Source organism: Salmo salar, chromosome 03 (genome assembly GCF_965601325.2).
Source record: "Salmo salar chromosome 03, fSalSal1, whole genome shotgun sequence".
In the NCBI taxonomy this organism is placed as follows: Eukaryota; Metazoa; Chordata; class Actinopteri; order Salmoniformes; family Salmonidae; genus Salmo; species Salmo salar.
In genome coordinates, this window is record NC_138293.1 from 81,331,692 (window position 1) to 81,343,722 (window position 12,031).

The following is a 12,031-nucleotide window of genomic DNA, read 5'->3' on the forward strand; positions in this document are numbered from 1 at the left end:
TATTGAAGTTATTTTAACCAGATTTCAACCTGTTTGTATTGAAGTTATTTTAACCAGATTTCAACCTGTTTGTAATGATGTAATACTTTTTTTACCCCTTTTTCTCCCCAACTTCGTGGTATCCAATTGGTAGTTACAGTCTTGTCTCATCGCTGCAACTCCCGTACAGACTCGGGAGAGGTGAAGGTCGAGAGCCATGCGTCCTCCGAAACACAACCCAACCAAGCCGCACTGCTTCTTGACAATGCACATCCAACCCGGAAGCCAGCCGCACCAATGTGTCAGAGGTACAACTGGCGACCCTGTCAGCATGCACTGCGCCGGCCCGCCACAGAAGTCCCTAGTGTGCGATGGTGCCAAGGACTTCCCCTAACCTGGACGACGCTGGGCCAATTGTGCGGCGCCCCATGGGTCTCCCCGGTTGTGGGCAGCTGCGACATAGTCTGGACTCGAACCCAGAATCTCTAGTTGCACAGCTAGCACTGCGATGCTGTGCCTTAGACCACTGCGCCACTCGAGAGGCCCTAATGATGTAATTTTAACCAAATTTTCCTGGATGCGTCATGATTAACAACACTTCAAGTAAAGTGTTACCGGTTGGAGTAGCTACCTGTGTTAGCGTGCATGGACGGAGAACCTGCGTGTTCGAGGACCTCCAGCTCTACCAGACTGTCCGCCGGAGGAGGAGCGCGAGCCTTCAGAGACTTGGACCTCTTCCCTGAGTACACGTTCTCCAGCTCAGCATACACCGCAGACAGCTAGACAGAGAGAAGAAATGCCCTTTCATAACGACTCAGATAGAAGAGATAAAAGCCAGAAGATAAGCCCCTAAGGAGGAAACAACCTAGATCAGTGGTCACTAGTCCTAGTTCCCAAGAGCCAATGAGTGTACAGGCTTTTGTTTCAGCCTAACAGTGACACACCTGCTTGAATTAATGAGCCACTCACTGGGTCCTTGAGTAATTGAAGCCATTGTGTTTTTTAGTGCTGGACTAGAGGAAAAAGCTACAGACCTGGACTAGTGACCACTGTTTTAGTCATCCTTATTCTAATATATCCCATTTAGCAGACGCTTTTGTCCAAAGCGACTTACAAGTCGGCTGGGGCCACTACTTTTACATATGGGTGGCCCCAGCGGGAATCGAACCCACGACGCTTGGCGTTGCAAGCGCCATGCTCTACCGACTGAGCCACACAGGACCACTTCTCTCAGTCTCACTTGGGTACCCACGTTGGTGAGGTTGTTGGGGGTCTCTGGGAGGGACGTCCCGTCTCCTGACTGTCTCTCTCCTGGAGCCAGCCTCATCCCCATCTCCACTGGATCAGTACGGATCCCTACAGGAAACATACTGCATTAGGTTTCAGGCATTCCAAAAAAGATGTCTTTCTCTATACCCATTCACTTGACTGGGTAGGTTTAAGCAAAAGCTCCACCTAGTGTCAGAAATATTTATTTCATGCTACTTCTGACAATACTGATGACGATGGTGATAATAATGATGATGACGATGATATTGCCACTGATAGTAATGATGGTGCTACTTCTACTGGTGATGAAGATGATGACAAAGGACAAAGACAAACGCAAGTACCCATCCCCAGGTGAGTGCCGATGATGAGGTCGTCAGAGCTCCGCCCACGCATGCTGGCCCTGTAGGCGGTTCCTGTCACTCTCATGGAGCTGCTACGGCGATGCGGCTCGGGGGCGGGCTCTGGCTCAGGTGGGGGGGCTGGCGCTAGAAATACACACAGTGTGTGTATGTCAGTGTACACACACACACACACACACACACACACACACACACACACACACACACACACACACACACACACACACACACACACACACACACACACACACACACACACACACTGGCACAATCACAAATTTACGTTGTCTTTCACATCTACACATCTACCCACCAAAATCACAAATGTACACGTAGATATCACATTTACTCACATAAGCACACACAAAACCACACTTCCCACAACCCACCCTCAGCCTTGTAACCGAGGAAACGTGATATCTTGCTCTGGCAGTGCTCCTGCTCTTCGTAGGTCAGAAGCTGGTAGACAAACCGCCAGATCACCTGCTTGGCTGGCGTGTCCAACACCGGGAACACGTCCACAATCAGAGTGTCAACGTTCCTGTCGCCATGGAGGAGGGGGCGGGGTTAGGGTACTCTGGCTGTCTAATCATTGGTCACGCTAATACAGTGGTCTTACAGAACCTTGCATAAAGAGAAAATGATGGTAACTTACTCTAGACAGTGTAATTGTAGGGCTGAAGTTTCTGTACCATGTTCTCTCAAACCAGTAGATTATCTCTTAATTCACACTCAATCTCTCTTTCATTCTCTCAACATATTTAGTTTCTTTCTCTGATTTCTCTCACTTTCTCACACTCTCCCTCCCCCTCTACCTCCCTTCCTATCCTTCCCTCCCTCCCCCTCCCCCTCTGCCTCCCTCCCTTCCTATCCTTCCCTCCCTCCCCCTCAACTTCCCTTCCTATCCTTCCCACCCTCCCCCTCTACCTCCCTTCCTATACTTCCCACCTTCGACCCTCTGCCTCCCTTCCTATCCTTTCCACCCTCCCCCTCTACCTCCCTTCCTATCCTTCCCTCCCTCCCTCAACTTCCCTTCCTATCCTTCCCTCTCTACCCTTCTACCTCCCTTCCTATCCTTCCCACCCTCGACCCTCTGCCTCCCTTCCTATCCTTCCCCCACCCCCCTCCCCCCCTCCCCCCTCGACCCCGCCTCCCTTCATATCCTTCCCTCCCTCCCCCTCAACTTCCCTTCCTATACTTCCCTCTCTACCCTTCTAACTCCCTTCCTATCCTTCCCAACCTCCCCCTCTACCTCCCTTCCTATCCTTCCATCCCTCCCCCTCAACTTCCCTTCCCTTCCTATCCTTCCCTCCCTCCCCCTCTACCTCCCTTCCTATCCTTCCCTCACTCCCCCTCTACCTCCCTTCCTATCCCTCCCTCCCCCTCACCTATGCTGGAAGAAGCTCTCCAGGGCCTTGCAGATGGTGTATCTCTCCTGGATGGTGAGCAGGTGCTCCAGCTGCTGTCCGAAGGTGCGCCCCTGGACCCTGATAGAGGGAGGCAGGATCTCAGCCACCCACTGCAGGGAGTTGAGCACTGGGGAGCGGGGCACGCCTCCACCCGGGGACGCCCTACCTGGCCCTCCTGGCTGCTCTGGCTCGGCTAGCGTGAAGGTGGGGGGGCCTTCCTCTACGACCAGGGTGGGCATGGCACCGCTGCCCTGTAGCATGGAGACGACCTTCTCATGGGAACAACTCCTTCAGACACATATAGAGATACAGAGATAGTGTCAATATACTACAGACTCTCGACCATGCTCACCACTACGCTCTTAGAAAAAAAGATGCTATCTAGAACCTAAAATGGTTCTTCGGCTATCCCCATAGGAGAACCCTTTGAAGAACCCGTTTTGGTTCCAGGTAGAACCCTTTAAACAGAGGGTTCTATATTGAACCCAAAAGAGTTCTACATAGAACCAAAAAGGGTTCTACCTGGAACCAAAAAGGAGGTTCTCCTATGGGGACAGCCAAATAACCTTTTTGGAACCATTTTTTCTAAGAGTGTACTATACATCCCTATAGAGTAGCATGGACACCACATTCTAATGGAAACAACTAAAAAGCCCGGAACCATAACCTTATATTGAAGTCTCTATACTACAGTATCTAAGGCTCTGATCCCTACCACAAACTACCACTGCAGAGGAAACTACTCCGCTGTTTATCCACACTCTAAGTAATTAACAAATTAATTCAATACAACACAGCTGTCAGGTAATGTTTTTCCATTCATCTATTTAAAAAACAAACAAGTTGTATTAATCCATCTCTACAACAGTGTGAGATATGAACACTGGTTTCAAAATCCAAATCCACACAAAGCATACAGTTAGCTACATGAGGTCAAAACAGAGCACTAGCCTGAATTAAATACAACAAGGGGAGGTTGGCTTGACAACATACAAACAAACGTATATGAACCAGTAAATCATATGTTTCTATATAAAACCATTAAGCCTAATTTAGAATGCTGTCTAACCGCATGTCAAGCCCATTGAGGAACAGGATGCGGTCTCCAGGTTTGAGCCCCGCCTTATCTGCTGGACTCCCTGGAGAGAGCGAGAGTGAGAGTGAGAGAGAGAGAGAGAGAGAGAGAGAGAGAGAGAGAGAGAGAGAGAGAGAGAGAGAGAGCGAGAGAGAGAGAGAGATACATAATATAGGCTCCAGAGTCTGTGCTCACAGATGGACCAGAAAGCCTCAGCTCATAGCTGGTGTGAACCCTGTGGCAACACAATGTCTCCACAGCAACATGACATACGGGTTGACAAAAAATATGCCTTGCACCAGTCTGTGCATTTGACACTTGCCCACATGATGTGTATGTATCCATGTGTCTGTGTGCAAGCCTGTCTGCACACACACACACACACACACACACACACACACACACACACACACACACACACACACACACACACACACACACACACACACACACACACACACACACACACACACACACACACACACACACACACACCCACCCACCCACCCACCCACCCACCCACCCACCCACCCACACACACACACACACACAGCTCTAAGCAACCTACCTGGGATGACTGAGTCGATCCAGACAGGTGCATGGCCCCTGAGGGTGAATCCAAAACTTAGGTTCCCTTTGCAGACTCTCACCGTCCTGCAGTACAGATAGAAACACAACACACATAAATGGATATGGCCTTGGTAAAGTGGTTCACTAACCCTAACCCTTGGTAAGGTGGTTCACTAACCCTAGGTAAGGTGGTTCACTAACCCTAACCCTTGGTAAGGTGGTTCACTAACCCTAACCCTTGATAAGGTGACTCACTAACCCTAACCCTTGGTAAGGTGGTTCACTAACCCTAACCCTTGGTAAGGTGGTTCACTAACCCTAACCCTTGGTAAGGTGGTTCACTAACCCTAACCCTTGGTAAGGTGGCTCACTAACCCTAACCCTTGGTAAGGTGACTCACTAACCCTAACCCTTGGTAAGGTGACTCACTAACCCTAACCCTTGGTAAGGTGGCTCACTAACCCTAACCCTTGATAAGGTGGTTCACTAACCCTAACCCTTGGTAAGGTGGCTCACTAACCCTAACCCTTGGTAAGGTGACTCACTAACCCTAACCCTTGGTTAGGTGGCTCACACTTTAGGGAAGAGACTGGTGAAATGACATGGAAACAGAACATGTGAAAGTGATTGAAAAAGGACAGCTGTAGCCATGTGTCATTGTGTCCCCCAACCTACACCCTCACCCTGCCTCAATATATGGCTTGTTACCATAGAAACTCCTCTGGGTAATACTTGGGATTAGTACGTCATCTAAAAACGACGTTGAATTGTCTCATTTAAAACCTATTAGAGTCTATGGAGGGTCTGCAGTAAACACTCTCCATTTCAGGTGTAAACAAATAAAAACATGCAGTTGGAAAGTAATAATGAGGTTACAACTACTCTACCTGCTGTACTGAAATACATATATCACTTCAGTGATTGGATTCATATATGAGGAACACTTTCAGAGACTATGTCCCAAATGGCAGCATATTCCCTATTTATTGCACTACTTTTGACCAGGGTCCATATGGCTATAATCAAAAGTAGTCCACTATATAGGGAATAGGGTACCATTTGGTACACATTCAGAGTCTTGTACACTAGTTACTTTACGCCACAGCCAGAGTGAACAGCCCACCCTGCATTCACTTAAACATAGACACTCCATCCCCGAGGGATAATGTTGCTTCATTACTTGTTTGGAGAAGTTAGACCCACAGAAAAAGATGGGCATTCCTTACTTCCTCTTCGCACTTCCGTGGACTTATTTGGATGATTTATTTATTTAGTCTGTTTGTTTCTCTCTCTAAGTATTTATAGTCTACTCTAGAGCATTTATATTTAGTGTTAGAGCAGGAAGCCAGGATCAAGGCACTTTCTATTCTTAAAAGAGTGACACTACCTTGAACTTTCAGGTATGCACCCTTACGGGAAAAAGCACATCAATTTCACGTGAACACGTGAAGTGTTCCAAAAACACGTTTTCATGTGATGACATGTGAGAACATGTAAAGCAACATGTGATAACACAAATCTACTCGTGAAATAATGTTTTTTTTTCTGTAAGGGCAGGTACAGTCAAAACAAGGCTTCAAATAGACAGTGATGTGTCTATTTGAACACACTCCTACACACAGGCCATGCTAGTATAGTAATCCATGTCAAACGTGATACATTTAGCTGTAAATGTTAGCTAATTAAGTAATTGACTGGACTGGAGAGGAGAATTATCTGAAGCAGGGCAGATCCATTAATGGCTAGAAATGACATGCCTATAGAACATAATTTATGTGATGTATTTCTTCAAACACATTGAATCAACATACAGTACCAGTACATAGGCTGCAACATTATAACAGAGAGACTCTGTCTGGGCCACTTCTACAGATGACTAACTGATTCCTTCTATAATACCTGATCCAACATATCAATCATCAGCCAGCGAGGGCTTATCATCATAGTCAACTAAGACTCTGTACTATCATTGGCTAAGGCTAGGGTGGTCAACTAAAACTCTGTACTATCATTGGCTAAGGCCAGGGTGGTCAACTAAAACTCTGTACTATCATTGGCTAAGACCAGGGTGGTCAACTAAAACTCTGTACTATCATTGGCTAAGGCCAGGGTGGTCAACTAAAACTCTGTACTATCATTGGCTAAGACCAGGGTGGTCAACTAAAACTCTGTACTATCATTGGCTAAGGCCAGGGTGGTCAACTAAAACTCTGTACTATCATTGGCTAAGACCAGGGTGGTCAACTAAAACTCTGTACTATCATTGGCCGACTGGTCAATTAGAGCCTAATTCACACTATAGGACAACACCAAGCCAAGGCGAGCTGTTACTGCACTGGCCTGGTTACGCATCCACCATCGTTTCTGGAACCATGCAATATGGTTCGGTACGGATCTCAAGTGTGAATCAGGCTAAAGACTCTTACCTGCGAAGGGCTGCAGCATTTCCAGCGTGCCCTGCGGTGAGTGAGGTGGTCTTCCTGAGGCCACGGATGGGGGGCATCACGCCCTCCTCGGCATGCGTTCGGGGGACAGAGCTGGCCCGGGTGGACACCAGCAGGCGCTCCGGGTGGTCCTCGCTGCGGCTTCGGCGCAGGCGGTTGCGGCTGGGGTCGCTGAAGCTCCGCCCTTTGAGCCGGCCCATCAGGCTCTGGGACACAACGTCATCGAAGCGCTCCCGGTGCTTTTTGGGGATGAAGATTCTGGCAAACATGGAATAATAACATGAAACACTATTCTGTTAGTGGCAATGGTCAGACCCACAGTCAGAGACAGCGAGGCTGCTAGAGACTTAGGAAAACGTTATGCTGGCAGTGCTGCCACTGTTTCAGAGGAGAGAGATCGAAGGAGAGAGAGAAGGTTCGGTTCTTCCTTTTTTTTTAATCCTGTTAGCTGTCAGTGGCTCCTCCCCCTAGGGTCCAGTTCACTCCAAAGCTAGATATTTGGGGCACCACAGGCTACCAACCAGGCACCCTGTGGTGGTTCAATAGGTGCTCCTTTGAGAACACAACAGACTATAACAGGGTGGTGAACACAGACTCAAGAGACAGACACAGAGGGTTTCAATCCAAATCCTCCAGGAGCTAGTAAACACCATCCAGTACAGCAAGCCTTGATATAACACAGATAGCATCCAGGTTGAGAAAAGGCATCTCAGTTGATAGTGAAAAGCTTATAAATCCCACATAACGTTCTTTACAAACACATTTAGTCCAATCAGCATAAAGGAGACAGAAACAGTTAGGCTATCAGATGAGATGAGTTCTGTACGCAGCTTGGTATCCATATAACTGATGTGAAATCATCAGCAGCAGCAACTCTCTATCCATAGAATCCCCTGGGAGAGAGTTGAGCGAGGTGAGACAGCAGATAGGGGAAGAGAGGAGGTAGGTCAACAGTAGCTCTACTGAGTGATTGTCTGTTGGTGGAGATGAGGATAGTGTAGACGCTTCCCTGAGTCTCTCTCACTAGCAGCTCCAGGTGTGAGCGCCCTGAAGAAGTGACAGCAGACACAGCTACTGTACGGGAATGAGAGCAGACACAATCCTTCTGTATACCACCTCTAGAGAGAACTCCCCCTCTCTCCTTCTCTCTATATTGCTATTTCCCACTCCATCCCTGCTCTCTCTCTCTCGTAAGTATTGAATTGTTTCTATCAAATTGAGCTACAATACATTCGCAGAGGAAAAACTACACAGCTGTCAAACTTTAAACACAACTGTATAAAGTTCCCTCTATAGCACACATCCCACTGTTGAGAATAGAGTGATTCACCCAAGCAGAGGAAAGATTTGTCTTTGTTTCCAAGTTACAATACAGTTTACATAATATGTCAATTATCCAGTAGATGGTCTTTGAACACAGTAATGAAGACGCAAAGATGTAGTACGACCAGTCCTTGTAAACCTAGAGTGAGTTTGTTTTAGAAGAGGAAAACTGTTGTAGTCCAAACATTGCCAATGTGGGTGCAGGAAGAAAGCACAGGAGCAGCATATACTATATTTTGCACTGGAATAGACATTTTGGGATATGCCTTGATCACCTACACACTATCCTTAAAGAATCAGCTGCCATAGTGGTTAGAACGTCGGGCCAGTAACCCGAAAGGTTGCTGGATCAAATCCCCGAGCTGACAAGGTAAAAATCTGTCGTTCTGCCCCTGAGCAAGGCAGTTAACCCACTGTTCCCCAGGCACCGAAGACGTGGATGTTGATTAAGGCACCTCTCTGATTCAGAAGGGTTGGGTTAAATGCGGAAGACACATTTCAGTTGAATGTATTCAGTTGTACAAGTGACTAGGTATCATCCCCCTTTCTCATGTATTTAGAATAGCTTGTATTCAGTTTTCTTGATTGCTGAGACAATAGGGTTGACACTGTCTGATATGCATTAGAGCAGGTCAATTATAGAAGGAGAAATTGGCACCTACTGTATCACACCATTAGACTAGTGGATTATAATAGTCAGATAGACAATATAGACGCTATAATTACATGCTTCCCAGCCAGACAGACAGCCAGCTAGTCCTGACCTCGCCACCTTGTCTCCTACGCACACCCTGCCATGCAGCCACCAGCCAACAACTCCCTCTTGACCTCTCCACGGGGTGTGTGTGTGTGTGTGTGTGTGTGTGTGTGTGTGTGTGTGTGTGTGTGTGTGTGTGTGTGTGTGTGTGTGTGTGTGTGTGTGTGTGTGTGTGTGTGTGTGTCTCAGAGTGATTAACCAGCGAAGGGGCAGACGAGGGCGCTACAGCAGAATGTTATCCTTTGTGGAGAGCTCTAAAAAAAAAAACTTTTAAAAATGGGCCCTATTTATAGTGTTCTCCATAGTCGATAAAATCAAAACAATGGGCAGGTTGGTGGTTGTTAATTGAGGCTGTTGTACTTTTTCATATTTATCCACAGTATGGAGTCATCAGTCACTGTCCCTGGTTGCACCAGCAACACAGGTACAGACCACTCTCTACTGCCTCCCAGAGGAACAACCTGGCACTGCAGCAGGAAAACAGAAATATGAAAAGAGGCTGAGCACTTGACAACCTTGTACCTAGCCGGGGGGGATTCCGGTGGGGTACCCCCACCCAGGCAGTGGCTGTACTGGCAACACTAGCTGCAGTAACCCATGGTGAGGGGGTCACACTCGGACATTCAGAGAGGGTGTGTATTATTGTGGCTCTGGTGGCACAAAATCAAAGTCTGACTGAATGGAGATGCTTGGGAATATGGTCAATATAGGGGACCGTGTTGTGGGTGTTTCAGGGAAAAGGGGTACATTTGACCTCCATCATCCAGGACATGACAATGGTTAATAAAATCTCTCCATTTCTGCCCATTTTTTTATTTATTTTTTGGACAGTCTTGCAGGCCTTCTCATACAGCTGCAACTGTATATGCATTCGGAAATCAAGACCTTTCTTGAGTTGGGCTCTGGGATGGTGCAACTGTTGAGAATGTGAGCCTATGGTTGTGTGGGCGGAAAGGGTTGAGTGTGTATGAGTATGTGGGTGTATGTGCGAATCCCACAACTGTTGAGAAGGAGTAAAAGATGTTAGGGACAATAGAGGATGATTCACAATAATTGTTTGCTAATATAATAATTGCTTGCAATAATGTAATTTTGGTAATGGCAAGACTGGTGAGAGGTAAAATCCTTTACATAAATTTCCTACATTACTACAAATATTAATAGCTAATTATAGAAAATAAGAAACAGGATTTTTAAAATATATATACAGTTGAAGTCAGAAGTTTACATACATCTTAGCCAAATACATTTAAACCCAGTTTTTCACAATTCCTGACATTTAATCCTAGTAAAAATTCCCTCTCTTAGGTCAGTTAGGATCACCACCTTTTTTTAAGAATGTGAAATGTCAGAATAATAGTAGAGAGAATGATATATTTCAGCGTTTTCACATTCCCAGTGGGTCAGAAGTTTACATACACTCAATTAGTATTTGGAAGCATTGCTTTTTTATTGTTTAACTTGGGTCAAACGTTTCGGGTAGCCTTCCACAAGCTTCCCGTAATAAGTTGGGTGAATTTTGGCCCATTCCTCCTGACAGAGCTGGTGTAACTGAGTCAGGTTTGTAGGCCTCCTTGCTCGCACACGCTTTTTCAGTTCTGCCCACAAATTTTCTATGGGATTGAGGTCAGGGCTTTGTGATGGCCACTCCAATACCTTGTCTTTGTTGTCCTTAAGCCATTTTGCCACAACTTTGAAAGTATGCTTGGGGTCATTGTACATTTGGAAGACCCATTTGCTGACTGATGCCTTGAGATGTTGCTTCAATATATCCACATAATTTTCCATAATTCCATCTATTTTGTGAAGTGCACCAGTCCCTCCTGCAGCAAAGCACCCCACAACATGATGCTGCCACCCCCGTGCTTCACGGTTGGGATGGTGTTCTTCGGCTTGCAAGCCTCCCCCTTTTCCTCCAAACACAAAGGCAGTTCGGGACAGTCTGGACAGTCTGGCCACTCTGGCCACTCGGGACAGTCTGGGCAGTCTGGCCACTCGGGACGGTCTGGGCAGTCTGGCCACTCGGGACGGTCTGGGCAGTCTGGCCACTCGGGACGGTCTGGGCAGTCGGGCCACTCGGGACGGTCTGGCCACTCGGGACAGTCTGGGCAGTCTGGCCACTCGGGACAGTCTGGCCACTCGGGACAGTCTGGGCAGTCTGGCCACTCGGGACAGTCTGGGCAGTCTGGCCACTCGGGACAGTCTGGGCAGTCGGGCCAGTCTGGGCAGTCTGGGCAGTCGGGACAGTCTGGGCAGTCTGGCCACTCGGGACAGTCTGGGCAGTCTGGCCACTCGGGACAGTCTGGGCAGTCTGGCCACTCGGGACAGTCTGGGCAGTCTGGCCACTCGGGACAGTCTGGGCAGTCTGGCCACTCGGGACAGTCTGGGCAGTCTGGCCACTCGGGACAGTCTGGGCAGTCTGGCCACTCGGGACAGTCTGGGCAGTCTGGCCACTCGGGACAGTCTGGGCAGTCTGGCCACTCGGGACAGTCTGGGCAGTCTGGCCACTCGGGACAGTCTGGGCAGTCTGGCCACTCGGGACAGTCTGGGCAGTCTGGCCACTCGGGACAGTCTGGGCAGTCTGGCCACTCGGGACAGTCTGGGCAGTCTGGCCACTCGGGACAGTCTGGGCAGTCTGGCCACTCCGGCAGTTCAGGGCAGTCTGGCCACTCCGGCAGTTCAGGGCAGTCTGGCCACTCCGGCAGTTCAGGGCAGTCTGGCCACTCCGGCAGTTCAGGGCAGTCTGGCCACTCTGGCAGTTCAGGGCAGTCTGGCCACTCCGGCAGTTCAGGGCAGTCTGGCCACTCCGGCAGTTCAGCGCAGTCTGGCCACTCCGGCAGTTC

General features: G+C 48.2%; 1 protein-coding gene across 2 annotated transcripts in view; it reads right to left on the reverse strand.

Moving 5' to 3' along the window:
• The window catches only part of LOC106606694 (delphilin-like), a 52,359-nt gene that overhangs the window by 18,821 nt on the left and 21,507 nt on the right, over positions 1–12,031 (reverse strand). For both annotated transcript variants that reach the window (XM_045715526.2, XM_082972803.1), the window contains exons 4-11: positions 7,091–7,366; positions 4,663–4,748; positions 4,089–4,158; positions 2,999–3,307; positions 2,000–2,151; positions 1,593–1,736; positions 1,232–1,335; positions 611–758 (exon numbers count right to left, since the gene is read on the reverse strand). In XM_045715526.2, coding sequence (XP_045571482.2) covers positions 611–758; positions 1,232–1,335; positions 1,593–1,736; positions 2,000–2,151; positions 2,999–3,307; positions 4,089–4,158; positions 4,663–4,748; positions 7,091–7,366 — 1,289 coding nt within the window. The remainder of the gene's footprint in view (positions 1–610; positions 759–1,231; positions 1,336–1,592; positions 1,737–1,999; positions 2,152–2,998; positions 3,308–4,088; positions 4,159–4,662; positions 4,749–7,090; positions 7,367–12,031) is intronic.